Source organism: Pelobates fuscus, chromosome 2 (assembly GCF_036172605.1).
Source record: "Pelobates fuscus isolate aPelFus1 chromosome 2, aPelFus1.pri, whole genome shotgun sequence".
NCBI classification, from domain to species: Eukaryota; Metazoa; Chordata; class Amphibia; order Anura; family Pelobatidae; genus Pelobates; species Pelobates fuscus.
In genome coordinates, this window is record NC_086318.1 from 194627756 (window position 1) to 194648854 (window position 21099).

The 21099-nt window shown below is 44.3% G+C and overlaps 1 protein-coding gene across 1 annotated transcript in view; it reads left to right on the plus strand.

Moving 5' to 3' along the window:
- LOC134587017 (cytochrome b5 reductase 4) overlaps positions 1-21099 on the plus strand; it is a 267126-nt gene that overhangs the window by 25877 nt on the left and 220150 nt on the right. The window contains exon 3 of the mRNA XM_063443061.1: positions 17965-18065. Within this exon, the coding sequence (XP_063299131.1) occupies positions 17965-18065 (101 nt within the window). The remainder of the gene's footprint in view (positions 1-17964; positions 18066-21099) is intronic.

Genomic DNA, 21099 nt, shown 5'->3' on the forward strand with positions numbered 1-21099 from the left:
TGTCATAAAGGTGGTGGTAGTGAGTACCGAACCTTGTAGACTGAAAGTGGTTGAGATGGTGGTTCGTTGTTATGCTGGGTATATGAGTCCAGTGGTTTGACGGGGCTCCACCTGTTGTGAGTAGGATAGTACTTAACCTCTACTGAAAGTGCATGTTGACTGGTTTTGGAGTAAGGCATTGTCAAGATATAATAGTCCATGTGTTTTGTTAAGTGTGAATGAAGTAGGAAGTGAGTGGACTGTGTTGTGCTGATGGCGGTAAATTCTCTTGGTCTCAAGAAACCATAAACAAGGCTACGTATATGGCGGTTTTAACAATGAGGTTTGTGTTGTTGGCAAAGGGTTTAAATCTAGTGAATTGTATAAGTCTTTAAAATATGGAAATCTATGGGTAGCCTCTGGGCCGTACGTGGGGGTTCGGATCTCTGAATACCCCTAAGGATGTTCTTAATTGGTAGGAGGACACTTGATTTGTCTGGTTGTAAAGTTAGCATGTGATGTTGGATGCCTGTCAGATATGGTTTGATTGTGTTGTATGATAGTTTGAGTTTGAGGTGGCAAAAAGAAGCAAAGTCCAACCAGGATGTCACGATGAAAGGTTGTAAGATGTTGTGTTCAGAAAGGAATCTTTAAATCAAATGAAAGCTCTATCGTAAGTTTCCCGGGTATTAGTAGACAGTGCTAATTGGGACAATGTTCTGCAATGTTGCATAATAGCATCTAGTCCATTACTAGATGGTGGAATAGTGGGGTGTTCGTGGCTGTGAGTGCGGCTGACGGGAGTATTTGACGAAAAGCCTGGAAATTAAAGCGAGACAAATTGTCAGCAGCAGTGTTACATACACCTGGAACATGAATACAAAACAAGAGAAAATTATGACATGCAGCCAGCCAAGTGAGTTTCCTCAAGAATCTCATAATAGTCAGTGATTTGGATCGGCCTTGTTTATAATGTGACAAGTTACTTGGTTGTCTGAGTAGCAACGTACAGACGAACCTGCCCATAAATGCACCCATGCCACGGCAACCGTCACGATGGGTATATCTCAAACAAAGCTGAGGTAGTGGAAAAACCCTCCAGGTCCTGAACTTCTGAAGGCCAGCTGCCCCAAAGCCATTCGTTCCTGAAAAATTGCTGCAAAACCTGTGGTAGACGCCGCGTCTGACCAAATGGTAGGTGAGGAGTCAGACAATTTTGGAAGGAACATGCTTTTACCATTCAAGGTGGTTAAAAAATTTCTCCACATAATTACGCCTGCCGTGGCTTGGGTATCCAGGGGTGACCTGTGTCCATCATGTCTAAAAGTGGGAAACATGTAAAGGAGTTGTGAGATGAAAGCCCGGCCTTGAGGTATGATGCGAATGGCAAAATTCAGTGACCCAAGCAGAGACTGTAATTCTTGCGGTTGCAAGTACCGAGTTGTATGTAGAGATTATGTTGATCAGAATGTTTTCTACCTTGGGGCGGGGCCTAGCCGCCGAACTGGAAGGTCGCACTGAAAGTGAGCTCCACGCAAAGCCTTACTAAAAAGCTGTGTCTCTACACCTGCCTACAACCACAATCTAATACTCTGGAGAGCATCAGGGCACCTCTATGACCTACCCAGAGGGGTTAATCGCAGCACGACAGGCAGCTAGACCCGGACAAACGCTTGCGGCCTACCTGTGGACGCAGATGCGGGAGAGGCGGACGATCTCCCCGTAGGCAGTCTTACAGGTCCAGGAACGGCGGTAGGGATCCCCGAACTTACCCCCCCCCGCCGGTGGGGGTTAACCCGGCGCAAACATACAGGCAACACTCACCGCAACACTACAGGAGAGCGAGAACAACGAACAAGCAGCACGAGAACTGCCTACTCGCATGAGCCAAGATGGCCGACGCTGTCGGAGCCACGCTTTGCAGGCGGGAAACACTCCAAGAGAGGCTAGACAAGCTCTTTAGTTCCTTCTGGATGAAAATCGAACGCAGACATAACCGGATGGCAGAAGAGGGGAAAGGAGATTGGGTGCCGCAGCCCACACACCCTGAAGCACAACAATCCACAACTTGCCCGGCACGGAAGCCATGCCTCACACCCTGCCAGGGGAAGCCTCATAGGCTAAGAGCCCGCAGAGCAACTGCCCACCTGCATCCTGCGAAACCCAGCACCTGCTCTGGCAGACCTAGGCTGAGAGCCCAAAATCCCAGGAAGGAACGACTACAGGTACAAGCCACACACACTGCCACCTGGGACCATCCTCGCAGAGCCAAGCATGACAAGAGCAATGGAAACCGCAAGGGGGCTCTTGTGGGGGCTAAGGGCCAACGGAGTGGCCTATTATGGACTGCCGGGACTCAATCTCACTATGAGACTCTGATAGGCAGAATGGGCATAGGATGAGGGCAGAATGCTCTAATGTGAGTTGTGGGCGATGTTGACCCAGTTCCCCTTTTCACTAAAGCCCCCACGTATCTCTAAAGTCATCTATGACAGAATATAGCAGCCCAGGTTCTGCAGCCTGTAGCTGTGTAATATTGCTGATGATAACCTGTTTCCCTCTCCTGTATCCCTGTTGAACTGACTAGCCTGTTATTCCAAGCATGAAATAACAAAATACCCACCTTAGCTAGCATTACTCTTAAGTCATATAGACTTACACCATCTTCCTAGTACCGCAAATCTAGACATGTTAGCCTGAACTATATCAAGCGTGTTAAAATATTGTATATGACTAAGTTTAAAACATGTTTTCTTTAAGCAACCTACAAAACATAAAACTGAGGCACCAATAAGCTGGAAATGCACTTAATGCTATTACTGTGTTGACCCTATGCTGGACTACCCATGCATTTCCCTCTCTTTATTCTGTATCCTTCATATTTGCCTCAATAAAAGAAAGAATGACAAAAAAAAAAAAAAATAATGTTTTCTACCTTGGGCGTGGCAGGCTAGCTTGCATGGTGTCTAGTCTAGTATGATACCCAGGAATGTGATGAAGGTATCTGGTCCTTCAGTCTTGGTGGAGGAGACTGGGACACCCACCTGTTCGAATAGACTGATGGTTTCTTTTAGGCTACTGGGAGGGGAAATATTCTCCTCGACCAGTAAGAAATCATCCAGATAATGTATAACTGTAGGGCATCTGGCTATATTTAATAAAACCAGCATAGGGTTTCGGCGAATACGTCGAAAATGGCCGGACTACTTTGGAACCTAAATGTTAAACGTGAGCAAAATAGTAGTTCCCTGCCCACTTGATACCATGCAGGTGACACAGTGTAGGGTGGATAGGCAGTAACTTGAAAGCATTGTGATATCAGTCTTACTGAGCCATGCTCCGGCCCCTGCCTGCATGATAGCCGTAATGGCGTGATCTATGGTGGAATATTGCAGTGAAAATTCCTCAGAGGGTATGAGGGAGTTCAGACTAGGAGTGGCAGAGGTGTGAGGTGTTGATAGATCAATGATAAGTCTCTGTTTGTGAGAAGATTTCCCTGTGACAATACCGATGGGGTTTGTCCGCCATGTGGTGAACGGAGGGGACTGGAAGGGCCCCCATAGGAAGTCCTCTGCCACTTCCTGGCTATGAGTGTCTCCACCGCTGTAGGGTTTGTTGTGCGGATTGTAAATTAGGACATTCCAGGATTCCGGAAGGCATGTGTATGAGGCCTTTGTGAATCCTTCTGATAGACCCGAGATAATGAATTCCACCAAATGTCTAGATGGATGATGTGGCAGTAATGTCGTAAGTACAGAAATGTTTATTGATGTTAAGTATAGTTTGGGATACATTTTATTTGGACACAGATTTAGCATGTGCCCTGAAACAGATGGCTGGAGAAAGTGATTGCAACTCAACCAGTGCTGGAGGGGTCGCAGTGGCCGACCCAGCCATGGTAAGGGGTGTAGTGACCGATTCCCCAGGGGTGATACTGGCAGGCTAACTAGGCCTGAAAGGCGAAAAATTAATCTTGTTTTGTGACAGGTGAGGCCCTGCTAGTTGCCAAGTGGCTATGAGAGGCTCTGTCTATGAGTTGGCGCGAGGGGTTATTGAGGCCACCCGTTGTAGTGGCAGGAATCGTAGGCCTCTCGGTGATAGTAAAAGAAAACAGGGGGAGGGAGTGACAGGTGAGGCCCTCTCTATAATATTGCGAGGCGGCTAACTCACGTGTGGCCCGATGGCGTTTGCCTCTGAAATGTTGAGGCGGGGTGTTGGCCTCGCGGACCACTAAACGATAGGCAGAAATGCCAAGAAGGGAGGTACCTATTTGGGCCTATACCCCTAACTTGCCAGTACTCTATGGCCTAGAAGAATGAAACGTATGTGAACTACAACGTGAGCAGGCTTACGTACCTGGTAGTATGTATGAAGTTTTGAGATTCGACAGGTATGAAAACCTGGATAAACCTAAAAAGGGATAGAGTGAGAATGGATCCTGTGAGACCTGTGTAATCTGTATAGGCTGGGATTAGGGCTTCTAGCAGTATGTTTGGGAGGTGTAAAATCTATGAGTATGATAGTGACATGACTGCCCATGCTTGGTGACAAGCGTTACGCTGAGTCCGATACCTGGCAGCAGGGGATTGGCCGTGTAATGTGTATATATGGAAGGTGATCAGATGATATGCATGTCACTAAACTGATCTGGGAATGCAAGGGACTTTTTTTAATGTCAAGTGACAATATGCAGAATCATAAATGTTGCTGTAAAGTGACGTATGAATGTATGAACCAGAACGTGAGATTCAAAACCGAAAGTCTTGTGAGACGTATATGCCGTGTTCTTGAATACTCGTGTTACGTCGTCTGAGTGTGTCAAGAAAAGGCCTGAGTTTGTAAATGCCATGTGAATTTATGTGAAATGACAATCTATGCAGAAAATGTTGTAACGTGACGTATGAGTGGTTGAACCAATGCGTGTGATTCAACCCGAAACCCTCTGTGGAAGGTAGGACCGTGTTCTTATATACTCGTGGTATATCGTATGAGTATGATAAGAAATGGCCTGAATAGTTAGTGCCATGTAATTGTAATGTACATGGTTGTAATAACATCATATCTCCATTATACTCTTTGAAAATAGGACCGTGTCCTTGAACTCGTGGTATGTCGTACGAGCATGACAGAAAAAGGAGCCGTAATGTAGGCTAACCATAACAGTAATATACATGTAATATCTGCATTGTAAAATAAAATAACAATTATTATTAAAACCATATATATATAATAAGCAAACTGAAACAAAATAGACAACCTAAGATCATGTAAAGTAAGTATTTGAAAGTTTAACCGATTACTGTGCAGGAAACGTATGATTGGTTGGATCAGTACGTGTGATTCAACCCGAGTATGCATGAAAAGGAATTAAATCCTTGTGTCATGGTTAACAACAAAGAAATGAGGCCTGTAACGTAGGCTGATTTAATTGTAATGAAATGGATAATTATAAAAAAAAACCTCCAGTAAGCGTGGGAGTCCAATGTCTATACAGAAATGTTAGCTGGTTTTATACCCTTGATGTAATAAGTGATACCTTAAAAATAGCATGAAAATGGTCTGTCTATTTAACCAAGCAACGTTTTAACCAAATGTAAATACATGAAATGATGAAATGTAACTCACGAAAAAGATCTATGTGAATACATAGCAGAATAACCGAATCTTAGTATGAAGGGAAACAGAAGTTAGCATGAATAGCTTAACCGTATGCATTTTAATGCGAACAGCAATCGTGCATAGAATATACTATGAATAAGTGCCGACCAGAAAACACAAACCGAAATGACAATCGTTTAAATGAAGCAAGGTTGGTTTTTACATGAAATGCAATAATGTCTGAGAAGCCTGTAGTACACTGAATGACCGGTAGGGGTCAGTGTGTAGGCGAAAATGCAGTGGTTCGATGGTTTGTACATGAAATGCAATAATGTCTGAGAAGCCTGTAGTACACTGAATGACCGGTAGGGGTCAGTGTGCAGGCGAAAATGTAGTGGTTCGTTGGTTTGTACATGAAATGCGATAATGTCTAACAAGCCTGTAGTACACCCAAAGACCGGTAGGGGGTTTAAACAAATGATATGCATGAACATGCAATGGTTTTAGAACAGACTTAGACAAAATGCAGCCGTAAAGTGAGGACCTGACCCGTGCATGGTGCCGTGGGACTGATGCCTGGCATAACGGGTAGGTTGACTTACAGTTTGTGAGTCACTTGGACACCATCCACGGCGATGGATTGAAGAAAGAAGGTGGTAGGCCGGAAAAGCCTGTGGCTGGATTCCTGACACAGCTCTGCTTAAAAAACCTCATGGAGTAATCAGGTAAAATGGCGTCTGGATGACCCGGAAGTGGAAATGATGCAGCGCTGACCTCAAACGATATGGAGCCAGGTAAGGGGTGTCCCTTAAGTCGGGAAGAGGTGTGTCATACGCCCCTCCCACAATTACAGGCCAAAAGGCCTTAATACATATATATATATATATACAAAATGCATAACGTTGATGAATCGTAAATAATGTATTGTCCTAGGCCGAGTGATGTCATGCCATTATAATGTTGCATGCTTAACAACCCTTGAATCATTAGTAGAAAAGTCTGAGACGAGTTACTGATTCGTGACTGTTGACAGATGTCCAAGAAGGATGTGGAGAGTTTCTGTATCATACTGCTCCTGTGCCAAGAGCTACGGGACGATCCGATTGCAGTGATGGGACCATCCTCTGGCATCCTGATTCAAGAGACACCAGGGTTCATCTTGACAGAGAAGAGGATCCTGACCCAACGTGTGTTCGTCAGCTTGGACCCCAAGAAGGCGTACTACATCTCATCGATGCAGCTCCCTGAGTTACAAACCTGGTACCAAATGCACCTCCAAAGAGCACAGGACCGTGTGTGAAACATCATGGAGCAAGCCCGGAAACCTTTTGTATCCAGTACTAGTCCGAAGCGCATCCAATCCAAAAGGTTCCTCATCGCTATAATTGTTGCATTGTTTGTGCCACTGTCCGTGCAGTTGTTGCAACCGGAATGTCTGCAGCCAACTCTATTTCAGTCCAAAAACTGGATATGGAAATCTTTGCGCTAAAGCAGCACATTAACGATATTCATCAGGTGATAAAACCGCAAAGAACACTTCTCCACGACGTGTTAACTATTGTGGAAGACACAGTTGTTACAACAAATTTGCATTCAGAGTTAATTGCCAAGTCCACTGAGTTGCACCAAAGTCATGACTTATTTAAGTGTGAACTTCTATTTCTGCATGACCCAATATTGTTCCACACACTTGCTTTTCTTGACGAAGTGCAAACCGGAATGATTGAATTGGCAGGGGGACACATACCTCTGTATTTTGTATCCAAGGATATTGTTCATCCAATGCTTGCCAATGTGGTAGGAGATGCAATTAAATCCGCCCTTTGAGATTGGGAGTGCTCTACCTCTCTTAATTGACCCGAAATGCATGGAGATTTGCTTTTTGTAGGCCATACCGTATGTTACTCCCAAAAACATTTTTCAAATGAAAACAATTTACAATGTCGGTACATGGAAGGAAGATATCCACGTCAAAGTTCAAACCCCAAATGTTTTGGCTTTTCAACCGTGGGTACCAGATTGGTATTCAATACCCATTTTGAATGACTGTGAGAAATTCAAAGACAATAATTTCCAGTGTGATGGGAAAACCTTTTGTGTATGATTCTACTAGTGCTTTGTGTGGAATATGAGAAAAAGAGGGAGGAGACCGCGCCTTAAATATAAAGAACTAGATGAATATACAAAAGAGTATACGTACTCAAGGTTAACACAACACATAGATACACACACACACACACACACACACACACACACACACACACACACAATATCCACATATAACTTACTATTATTATATTAATCATATATAAATAGTACTTAATAATATAGTTAATAATATAGAATATTCATGGATATAATATCAATGAGGAAATGTTATATTATTTACTAATGTTAGTGGAATATGTGTAATAGACTTGTATAAATAATATTTACTACAGTTTCACACAAGAAAACCAGACACCAGTAACACTAAAAAGTAATTATTATTATTATTTTTAAAGTTCCATTGTAAGGAAGGGTGAAATTAAGGCTACAGGTGTCAAAAATTCAAATTCTATGACACCAAAACCAGATGCTCTGTCTGGAAAACCGAAAAGAAAATGCTTTGAAGATGACCTCTTCTTTGACGAATAGTAGCCGTAACGATAACAAAGATGAAGTCAAATGCATCACAAAATCGGTTAACCCATTTTACTAAAAGGTAACAGGACCCCCTGACAAGAATTGTGCCTAAAATCTAGATGATAGTCTGTAGGAAAGACACGCCCACAGTTCTCTATTGGTCCTATCAACTAGTGACGGATAATCTCCTTTAAAAATTAAGGACAAAGGAGAGAGAGGGAACTCTCACTCTCAAACACTTAGACTCAGACTCACTTACACTCTCTCTAGACACACTCTCACTCTGAGAATTAACTCATTCTAACATCTAAGATCTGACATCTGGAGCCAAAGCTGGACACACCTAATTCTTTGTATCTTTTCCAACTAACACAACTTCAGAACTCTCGAAACTTCTTTATTTTCATACAATTCTCTTATCAAACTTGCATTCAAAATTCCTGGGATATATCTACAGATCTGATAGAAACTCTACAGCATAACTGGTAATTATGCTGGTTTTATTTATTTTTTTGGTAAATTTTTGTTTATTCCATTATTCAAGTTATATATGCAATGTTAACTGTGGACACGCAGGTCCGCTGATAAAACTGTTCAGGGTATTTCCTGGAAATAAGGTACACATAAATGAAAGATAACAGTGGTGACGTGCAAGTCACCCAACATCTGTCTGCAAACATTTTAGGTAGGGCTCGCAGGTCCTGTAACATGGGTGAAGGCGGGCCTTGCCCCTTGACTAGTGGTCTCAAGAGCTATTCTGGGGACTCTACTGTAACGGGTGTTAGCCCTGACCTGTGACTTGGTACGTTAGTGGTATACGATACACTCCCCCAAGGCGTGTCAGTGTGACGTCTCCGTCCTTCAGGTGCGGGCCTAAGGTCTACATTGTCGGTCGGTTTGGTCACTACCAGGCCAATCTGGGTGTTAGGTCTCAGATCGTGCGGGGAACCCCTATTTCACGTCTCCCGTTATTTCGGGCACCCATCTGTCCAGGGTCTCTGCGTCTGCCTCCCCTTTCTGCTGTGTCGCCTCTCCGTTTTGGGTACCCCCGGGGAGAAAAAGAAGGGGGGGGGCGGTGTGTGTTAAGAGGGAAAGGGGGAGGGGGGGTGGGCCAGTTTCCATATTGGGTTGGTTTGCTTTACCTGACCTGTTTGATAAAGCTTTCGTGTTCCGTGTTTGGTGGTGTGTCGTCAAGTCAGGTGTCTCCGTCCATCAGTAAGTCTCGGAAGTCTGCTCTAGTCGTTGTCAAGATCCAGTGTGTCCAGATTGTCATATACGCCTGTGTCCTCCCCTCTGCCAGCAGGGAGAGCTCCTCCAACGCCCTCAACTCCTCCATCCGTTGGAACCATGTGTCTAGAGGAGGTGCACATTGCTTTTTCCAGTAGAGAGGGATCAGGCTCTTGGCTACATTAAGTATCCGGATGGTCAGGGATTTTTTATAGGTGGACATTTTAGTTGTGTGATTGATCAGGAATGTTGCGGGATCTAAGGGTAGCGTGGTATCTGAGAATCGTGTGATGATCTTGTGTATGGCCGTCCAGTATGGTCGGATGATCGGGCAGTCCCACCATATGTGGAGGTATGTACCCGTGTGTGTGTGGTGCAGCGCCAGCATGTGTCGTTTGTCGTGGGGTCATATAGGTGTGTTTGGAGTGGTGTGCGGTACCAGAGAGCTAGGATTTTGTATGCAGTTTCCTGCGTCCCGCTGGACGGTGCGCAGTGAAGTGAGAGGGTGCAGAGTTTGTCCCACTGGTCAGGTGTGAATGTGGTACCTAACATTGTTTCCCATTTCCCCATGAAGCTTGGGGGTGGCAGCCGCCTCATCCGCATGATCATTTCATAGAGCGTTGACAGGCCCCTGGCCAAGGGATCCGGATCCATGCACAGCTCTTCAAAAGCTGTGAGTGGTCTGAGGGTGTGCCTGTTTTGAGTAGTGTCCCGTACGAACCCCGCTAGTTGACTGTATCTGAATCGTGTCATAAATGAGTGATTGGGGGTTCCTGTCATGGCCTCTAGCGTCTTTGTGTGGCCGTTGTCTAGGGTGTGGTATAGCCTCGGCACTTCGTGGTTCAGGAGTAGAGCCAGCGACCTCGGTTCTCTTCCCGGAGGGAAGGCCTGATTGTGGACCAGTGGCAGCATTGGGGATGGTGTGGTGGTGAGCGAGAGTGGCGTTGCCATTGTGTGCCACACGTGCATGGTAGCTTTGATCAGGGGGTGTGGGGCTGCCAGTAGTCTACCCTGTTGGGGGTCCAGCCAGGGGAGGACTGCCATCGGTCTCCCTACTAGCGTCGCTTCCACGTCCTTCCATAGTTTCTGCACCCCTTGTTTGGTCCACTCCAGTATCCTCTGGATATGGGTGGCCCTGTGGTATCTCTTGAAGCCTGGCAGGGCCAGGCCTCCCTTGGCTTTCGGTAGTGTGAGCACGTCGTGTTTGATTCTCGCCTTTTGTTTCTGCCATGCGAACCTCAGGGCGAGTGATCTGAGGGATGTGAAGAAGGCCTCCGGGATGGCCGCAGGGATGGCCTGGAACAAGTACAGGACCCTTGGGAGGATATTCATTTTGAGCACCCCCATTCTTCCGAACCACGAGCGGCGGACCTGGTCCCAATCTTGAAGATCCTTCTGTATGGTGGCCAGGAGCGGTTGGAAGTTTGCTTCGTATAAGCGGGAGAGGTCTTTTGTGAGCACTGCACCAAGATATTTCAGGGAAGTGTCAGACCATCGGAATGGTAGCTCTCGTTGAAGGGCCTCTGCCCTGGGTTCCGGGATAGATACATTGAGGATTGTGGATTTAGAGAAATTGATTTTAAGGTTCGATAGAGCCCCGTACGTTTCAAATTCCTTCATGATCTCGGGCATGGATACTTCTGGTTCGGTCACAAAAAACAAGAGATCGTCAGCGTATGCTGCGACCGAGTGTTTTCCATGTCCCGCCCTCAGCCCAGGGATGTTCGGATTGTCGCGCACCGAGTTCAGGAACGGTTCCAAGGCTAGTATGAAGAGCAGGGGGGAGAGTGGGCAGCCCTGCCTGGTCCCATTCCGTATTTGGAAGGGGTCGGTGAAGGCCCCGTTTATGCAAATTCGAGCAGTAGGTGCCGAATATATTGCTCTGATCCAGGCCATCATGAATGGTCCCAGTCCTAGTGTTTCCAGGGTCTGGAACATGAAGTCCCATGCGATCCTGTCGAACGCCTTCTCCGCGTCAGTTGAGAGCAGGAGAAGGCCCTCGTGTCTAGTTTTCGCGACGTGTATCAGGGACAGAGCTCTAATCGTGTTGTCCCGTGCCTCCCGGTGTGGGGTGAATCCCACCTGGTCTCCGTGTATCAAGTTCGGGAGATAGGCCTGCATTCGTTGTGCAAGTACCTTAGTGAAGAGTTTCAGATCGCAGTTGAGGAGTGATATGGGGCGGTAGTTCGCACAGTGTTCGGGATCTTTCCCTTCTTTGGGTATCAGGGCGATGTTAGCTGCCAAAGTCTGCGTCGGAAACTGCTGCCCTTCTCGGATCGCGTTTAGCGCTGTCGTGAGGCGAGGGACGAGAAGCTCCGCGTAGGTCTTGTAGTAGCGGGAGGGCAGGCCATCTGGACCGGGGCTCTTACCCGCCTTGGACTTTTTGAGGGCCCATGCTACTTCGTGTGCCTCGATTGGTTCATCCAGGTCCGCTCTCGCCTCTAGAGAGATGTGCTTGCGTATGCGCGGTTCTAGATAGTCTGCTATCTTAGTCTTCCTGTCGTCCCCGGACTCTACTCCTCCTTGTGCGTCTAGCGAATATAGGCCAGCATAATATGTCCGGATAGCTCTGGCCATCTCGGTTGGCATGGTTCGTAATTTCCCTTCTCCGTCCCCGAATCCCTGCAATTTAAAAGGATATCTTGCCTATGAGAATTGCAGCCAGCAATGAATGAGTTAATTCAGTGTGATTTGACTGTCAGCTAAAGTTTTTATTGCTGTATGCTGTGATGCTGTGTTGTTAAGTTGATTTCAAAGTAAAGTGTCCTGTCGTAAATCTTGTTGAAAACTGTATACATGTCGATATAACTTGCTATTTAGCTGTCTGTTATCATGTTAAACCACTGCCATATTGTATACTTATGTTATACTGTTATAATATTCACTGATATTATCATGCATGTTACATATTATTATTATTATTATTGCCACAATAAATTATATTTTTCCCTTCGTATAGTGGCAGTACTCACAGTTGGGATGTTCCTTCCTATCTGGGACAAGAAGCTCCCCCTTCTTCCGGTTTTTATGCCTGTGCTCCGCCTGCTGCCTCCATAAATCCTGTATGCCCTGTACACTCGCCAGTTTCTTCTTGTCCCGATAACGGGACGGACAGGTTCCCCAGCTGGTGGAGATGGTGCGATCAGCACAGGCTGCTGATCGAGGAGGTGTGCGCCCGATAGCTCCCCGGGTGGGAGCTGAGTGGCTGAGAGGTTTCCGGTCTGGCGTTACGGAACCAGACCAGGTAGGACTTTTTATGTGGCTTCCCCTTTGGAGTTCCCGGGCGGTCCTCCTCGTGGGACTTGCGCATGCGCACAGCAGTGGAACGCACGCCCGGGTGGCGTTGCGTTCCACCAGACCCGGTATCGCGCTACTGCGCATGCGCGATCCGGAGTTTTTTGGCGCGAAATTCAAAATCGGTATATAAGCTGTGCTAAACCCTTCTGGCCCCAAAGGTGGGTGTACAGTTCGGTTTCTCCGTGTCACCAGCCCTCCTGCACGGATCTCAGGTGGATAAAGGTGAGGTTTAACTATTTAAACTCTCCTCTTTATCACCTATTAAATTGCATGCGTAAATTTTAAATTTTAAATTTTTATTAATTGCTTCCTTATTCTGGTTTACAGATATGTCCAGCCCTATAGCTCCGGACAAGGCAGATAAGGACAAGATGTCTACTTCTGTGCCCAAAAAAGCCACAAGCAAGTCTAAGCACTTAAGTTGTCTGGAATGTGCTGTTCCTCTACCTGACGGATGTCGTAAAAAGACGTGTAACCAGTGCGCTTCTGAATTACTTGAAAAAACAAAACAATCGGATATGACTTCCTTCCTGAGCTGGTTTCAGGAAAATTTGTCCCAGACATTTGAGTCCTTTAAGGATACCATGAAGAAAGACCCTGCAATTCAAGAGAAATTGCCTAAAAAACGTAGGAGGAATAGATCCCCTTCTGAGTCGGACGTCTCTTCTGGAGAATGTTCCCTTTCTTCCCCTTCGGATATTTCCAGCCTGACTTCTAGTGTGGAGGAGGGTTTTCCACCAGAAGAATTGAAAAGATTCATTAAAGAAGTGAGTGCGGCTTTTCAAGAGACGGAACCTACCAATGTGAAGGTTAAAGGTTTCCCTATGTCTCCAAAAATATTGGATCTCCTTCACAGGGAATGGAAGAATCCTGAAAGGCGGGCGTTCATTTCAAAACATTTTAAACTACTGTTCAAACTACAGTCTGAGGAAAAGTGGGAAGATCTTCCTAAGGTAGATATTCAAATTGCCCAACTATCTAAAAAGACCACTATACCTATTGGCGAAGTCTCTGGCCTCAAGGATCCTATGGACAAAAGAGCCGAAACTTCATGTAGACGAATATACCAGGCCGCAGGCTTTCAGTGCAGAGCTGAAATTGCGGGTTCAGCAGTGCTCAGAGCCCAGAGTGTTTGGCTTCACGCACTGGAAGATTCCCTTATGGGAAAATCCGATATGGACCCTTCCCATCTCATGTTCCTGCTGAAGCTATCCAATGAATTCCTTTCGGATACTGCTGAAGAGTGTCTTCGTTTCTCAGCAAGAATTATGGGGTTATCATCAGTAGCCAGGAGGGCCCTTTGGCTTCGTACATGGACAGCTGATTCAGCATCGAAGGCAGCGTTATGTGAATTACCCTTCGAGAGGAACAAGCTGTTTGGTACCCCTTTGGAAGACATTATTAAACAAATGTCAGATACGAAGAAAGCCCTTCCGCTGGAACCAAGAGCCCAGGGATATAAGAGATTCCAGTACAAGAACCAGCGGTCCTTTCGTTACCAAGGGCGGTTTCGCAGGTTCCACAAACAGGGTGGCAATAACAGCCAGTGGTCTAGGCATGAATTCAACAAACAAGATAAAAAGAGGAAGTTTTGACGCCAAAAGAGTGGGAGGACGCCTTCGGTTCTTCTCCCACGAATGGAGAAAAAGTTCTTCAAATGGGTGGATTTTAAGAACCGTTTCAGAAGGTTACAGGATAAAGTTTTCTTCAAGTCCTCGACCATCCTTCCTTCTGTCAAGCTATCCTTCAAAGGTAAAATCAGAGGCCCTGCTTACGGAAGCACTCATCCTTTTAAGAAAAAATGTAGTGGAGAAGGTACCCAAAGGTTGGGAATTTCAAGGAGTCTACTCACGTCTTTTCCTGGTGCAAAAACCAGATGGATCCTTTCGTCCGATCCTAGACCTAAAGCAAGTCAACACCTGCATACCATACCAGAAGTTCCGTATGGAGAGCATTCTGTCTGTAACACACATATTACAAAAGGGAGATTTCATGGCAAAGTTGGATTTAAAAGACGCCTATCTGCATATTCCAGTGGCAGAACCTTCCAGGAAGTTTCTCAGATTTGCAGTTCTAACGAGAAGGCGAAGGATTCTCCATTTGCAGTTCAAGGCGCTTCCCTTTGGCCTATCTTCGGCTCCTCGAGTTTTTACAAAAATTCTGGCACCCGTGGCAGCAGTTTTGCGTCTGAAAGGTATTGCAATCGTTCCATATCTGGACGATTGGTTCCTGAAGGCACAGTCAAGGCAACTGCTGGAACTTCATCTAGAGATTGCAATGAAGGTTTTAAAAGATCACGGTTGGATCCTGAACCTGGGAAAGTCCGAATTAACCCCGTCCCAGAGTTTAGTATTCCTGGGGCTTCGGATAGATTCCCAGTCCCTATCTCTTTTTCTTCCAAAAAAGAAACAGGTGGGGATTTTCAAAGCAGTATCAAAGCTGCAAAGAAACCTAAGCTCAATCAGAGATGCTATGAGGTTGCTAGGCCTCCTAACGTCTTCAATACCGGCCGTCGCCTGGGCAAAGGCGGAATCCAAACCATTACAGTGGGACATTCTGTCCCAGTGGACGCGAAAACAGGAAGATCTGGACGCCCCATTCCGTCTATCCGACACGGTAAAAAGACAACTGAACTGGTGGAAAGTAAGAGACAACATTTCAAAGGGCCTGTCGTTCGCTCTGAAACGATGGATTACAATAACCACAGATGCCTCCCAGAAGGGTTGGGGCGCTCATCTAGGCTCTCATTTCCATCAAGGGCTTTGGAACAAAGAAGAGGCATGCGCTTCCTCGAATTTCAGGGAGTTAAAAGCGGTCTGGGAAGCCCTAATTGCCTTCCGTTCTCTCATCGCCAATCAGTCGGTGAGGATTCAGTCGGACAACGCCACTACGGTGGCCTACTTGAATCACCAAGGGGGCACAAAGATCAAAGCTCTTCAAGATCTTTGCTACCACATAATGTCTTGGGCCCAAGCGAATCTTCGCGCAATATCAGCTACCCATATCAAAGGGTCTCTAAACGTGATTGCAGACGACCTCAGCAGAAGACATTGGTCTCAAGCAGACTGGGCTCTATCAAACGAAGTTTTTCTGGAGCTGGTTGCACGCTTCGGCAGGCCAGAGATGGACTTGTTGGCAACAAGGAGGAACAGAAAGGTGCGGAGATTTGCGTCACTTCATTCAGAAGATTACCCAGATGTCCTAGACGGTCTATCGTTCCCTTGGATTTTCGATCTGGCTTATGTCTTCCCGCCTATAGCCCTTATCCCAAGAATTGTTCAGAAAATAAGATGGGAGAAGGCAAGAATTCTGGCAGTCCTGCCCTTCTGGCCGAACAGAAGTTGGTTTTCGGAAGTAGAAAACATGGCCATCTCTCATTGGCACCTCCCGGTCTCTTCTCACATTTTAGAGAACGTGAAGCTTCCAGAAGAAACTCTGTCAATGTTTCACCTGACGGCATGGTTGCTGCAAGGATGATACTCCAAGGTCAGGGTCTTTCTGACCGTCTATGTGACGTTTTGCTGTCATCTGTCCGCTCGTCTACTTCAAGAATCTATTTCAGGGTTTGGATGAAGTTCAGAACCTGGTGTCGTTCCCGGAATTCTGATCCGGCCAATGCCTCAGTTCCGGAAATTCTTTCTTTTTTGCAAGATGGGTTTGAAGCCGGCCTAGGGGTATCCACACTCAAGGGCCAGATTTCTGCGCTTAGTCACTTCCTGGTTCAGGATATTGCTTCTAACCCTCTGGTTCGAAGGTTTATTAAGTCCATACGGTTGAAGAGGCCTCCCAGGCTGGTTTCCTTTCCTACGTGGGACTTGTCTCTGGTTCTTCAAGCCCTTTGTGAACCTCCTTTTGAACCTTTGTTTCAAGTCTCCATCAAATTCCTTACCCTCAAGACGGCCTTCCTGGTGGCAATTACCTCCGCTAGGAGAATTGGTGAGATCCGAGCTCTATCTTCTTCGCCGGAATTCACCATATTTCATCGAGAAAAAGTAGTTCTACATCCCAGACCTTCTTTTTTGCCTAAGGTTATTTCAAGTGCTGCAATCAACCAGCCTATTGTTCTGCCAGCCTTTTGTCAATCGCCCACGTCTAAGCTGGAAGAGAAATGGCATTTCCTTGATGTTAGGAGATCCCTGAAATGTTACCTTCATAAAACTCGGGAGTTTAGATCCTCAGATCATCTTTTCATCTACTTTCAAGGCAAAGGTGTGGGTAATGCTGTCTCTGGACCCTCATTAGCTAGATGGCTGACCAATACCATCAGGTTGGCCTATCGCTCCAAAGGGATTCCCCTAAAATTTCCATTGAGGGCTCATTCGACTAGGGCTATGGCTACCTCATGGGCTGAAAGAGCTGCGGCTTCGCCTGAAGACATCTGCAAAGCGGCTACCTGGTCTTCATTGCATACCTTTATCAAGCATTATAGGCTGGACATATTCTCATCATCTGAGGCTGAATTTGGGCGTAAGGTGTTGCAAGCTGTGGCCTGCTGAGTTCCCACCCTTTCTTTTTTACGGGGATCTTGATATATCCCAACTGTGAGTACTGCCACTATACGAAGGGAAAAACAGCAATTTTTCTTACCGTAAATTCCTTTTTTCTTTGTATAGTGGCAGTACTGGCTTTCCCTCCACTTTTTGTATAGATTAAATGAATTTTGCATGATTCTGTCTCCGTTTGGGTTCTTTTTTATTACTGGCGAGTGTACAGGGCATACAGGATTTATGGAGGCAGCAGGCGGAGCACAGGCATAAAAACCGGAAGAAGGGGGAGCTTCTTGTCCCAGATAGGAAGGAACATCCCAACTGTGAGTACTGCCACTATACAAAGAAAAAAGGAATTTACGGTAAGTAAAATTGCTGTTTTTATAATTTGTGATTTAATGGGTGAAATTAAAATCCTCTAATGAAACTTACTCCAGAATCTATGAGAATTAAATTAAAATGGTGGGTAATTCTCAGCTTTAAAAAAAATGAATTGGAGAAACCGTGCCAAAATAAAAATTTTTGATTTAATAAAAATTATTAAAGTAATTTTTGATAACTTGTTTATGAAAATATGATTTTTTTTTATATGTATCACCCCATAAATATCCTCACAGGATTATCTTACTAGTTTGCAAATGATTAGAAACACATCTGCCATAAAAGTTACTCTAATATTCAGTACCATTGTGGAAGTATACTTGTAATTCTATCACAAATTGTTTATTATTTGTATCATTATTATGTGCAGGTTTGGTGTATAATGTCAGTCAATACATGGAGTATCATCCTGGGGGCGAAGAAGAGTTGATGAGAGCGGCTGGAGCTGATGGAACCAAGCTTTTTGATCAGGTATATTTCGAGCTGAACATTTTCAGTTTGTCATATTGTGTTTTGCTTTTGTTTTTTCCATGGTTACATTTTTTGTTTTTTTATGAATTAGTGGCTTTTGTTCTTTCTGATTCATGGTTTGTTCCTGTGACTAGTGAACCTCAACAACATTTTTCAAGCCTTGCAATACGAGAGAATTCACATATAGGCAAATATATTATTCCTCATAAAAGTATGAAAACAACAGGATCATAGCAGTGATGTATTGTGGGTGATACAACATTTCCATAGGGTGGAAAAAAAAATCCTTAGAGATTTTCGTAACAAACAAAATAGGTACATAAAGCTAAAACAAATCCTTGCATGTTTATGTAACGAACAGTATTTAAAGGTATATGTGGCTAAAACATCTTTTAAGGTTAAGACATAAAAAGATAAAAATCGAGAAAGCATCATTAAGAGAGACTAATACAAACTTTAAGAAAAGTAATACAAATTATAAATGTTTTTTTTTTTTTTTTTAAACTGGGAGATTATATATATATATATATATATATATATATAAAATCTACTTAACAACCGCGTGTCCTACAAAAAATGGTCGTTAATAGGATCTCCCTGGAGTTACCTGGACTGGCGATTACAGTCGGGGGGACTGCCAGAGACCCCAGCTGTCCCCCTGCAGCTGCTTCCGCCACCCCGGCCCTCCAGGGCCATGTGATCACCATGATCACATCGCCACAGTCTAGGAGCTGCCTGTCAGACAGTCCCCCAGGCTGCTAAAATGTAAAAATATATATATATAAATATATATAATATAAAATAATGAAAGCATTTTATAATAAATTACACATATATAATGCATATATATGATTTCATTATAAGTGTACTTTGAGATGTATACACATATCTCTCAAAATACACTTATAATGAAATCATAAATATGCATTATATTTGGATAATATATGATAAAATGCTTTAATTATAATATATTATACATATAGAGGAAATAAGTATGTGTGTGTGTGTGTGTGTGTATGTGTGTATATATATATATATATATATAACCTATATATATATATATATATATATATATATATATATATATATATATATATATATATATATCGTGTGTGTGTGTATATATATATATATATATATATATATATATATATATATATATATATATATATATATAATGTATTAAGGCCGTTTGGCCTGTATTTGTGGGAGGGGCTTAAATTTAATTCACTCCCCTATATAAGGGACACCCCTTACCTGACTCATATCGCTTGAGGTCAGCATCAGAATGATTTCCACTTCCGGGTCATCCAGACGCCATTTTACCTGATTACTCCATGAGGTTTTCTAAGCAGAGCTGTGTCAGGAATCCAGCCACAGGCTTTTCCGGCCTACCACCTTCTTTCTTCAATCCATCGCCGTGGATGGTGTCCAAGTGACTCACAAACCGTAAGTCGACCTACCCGTTACACCAGGCATCAGTCCCACGGCACCATGCACGGGTCAGGTCCTCACTTTACAGCTGCATTTTGTCTAAGTCTGTTCTAAAACCATTGCATGTTCATGCATATCATTCGTTTAAACCCCCTACCGGTCTTTGGGTGTACTACAGGCTTCTTAGACATTATCGCATTTCATGTACAAACCAACAAACCACTGCATTTTCGCCTACACACTGACCCCTACCGGTCATTCAGTGTACTACAGGCTTCTCAGACATTATTGCATTTCATGTAAAAACCAACCAACCACCGCATTTTTCACCTACACACTGACCCCTATCGGTCATTCGGTGTACTACAGGCGTCTTAGACGTTTTTTGCATTTTCATGTACAAACCAATAAACCACTGCATTTTCACCTACACACTGACCCCTACCGGTTTTTGGTGTACTACAGGCGTCTTAGACATTATCACATTTCATGTACAAATCAACGAACCACTGCATTTGCGCCTACACACTGACCCCTACTGGTCATTTGGTGTACTACAGGCTTCTCAGACATTATTGCATTTCATGTACAAACCAACAAACCACTGCATTTTTCACCTACACACTGACCCCTATCAGTCATTCGGTGAACTACAGGCTTCTTAGACGTTTTTGCTTTTTATGTACAAACCAACGAACCACTGCATTTGCGCCTACACACTGACCCCTACCGGTCATTCAGTGTACTACAGGCTTCTCAGACATTATTGCATTTCATGTACAAACCAACTAACCACGGCATTTTCACCTACATACTGACCCCTACCGGTCAATCGGTATGCTATAGGCTTCTCAGACTTTATTTCACTTCATAAGCAAACTAACTACAGCATTTTCGCTTTTATACTGACTCCTATCTGTCAAATGGTAGGATTAACCCCTTAAGGACACATGACATGTGTGACATGTAATGATCCCCTTTTATTCCAGAAGTTTGGTCCTTAAGAGGTTAAAGGGTATTTTAACATACAATCAGCATTTCTGACCCCTACTGGTCAACAGCAAAACGGTCTTCACATGTCATATACAATTTACCAGCCAATATAAATTACACATAAGATTGTTTTAACCATAAACCATAAACCATAAATTAAACTCCAGCACGGGCTCAACTTCAGGTTTAATTCACAATAATATACATTTCACATCAAGACCAACAGTGGTTCTATCAACACTGCCACCTACAGGTCTGTCAAGTACATTGACAATTTTCATGGGGTTTTACAAACACCAAAACACTGACACTTATAGGTCAACAGACAAACAAAATTTCACATACCAATCAGTATCCAACTACACTGCCACCTATAGGGCACTCGGCAGATCTCCAGTGCACTTCCATTTTGCAACACCATGTTCACTGACCCTTACCATTCAATAAGACATACAACAATTCACATAGCAAGCACTATATCAACATCTGGTATAAATACATATATTATTACACAGTAGCAGACGCATCTGTATATATGTAACTGGTAATATTGTTCACATACATTTTTCACAGCACGCTGCTCACGCAACAGATTTTCCCCTAGCAA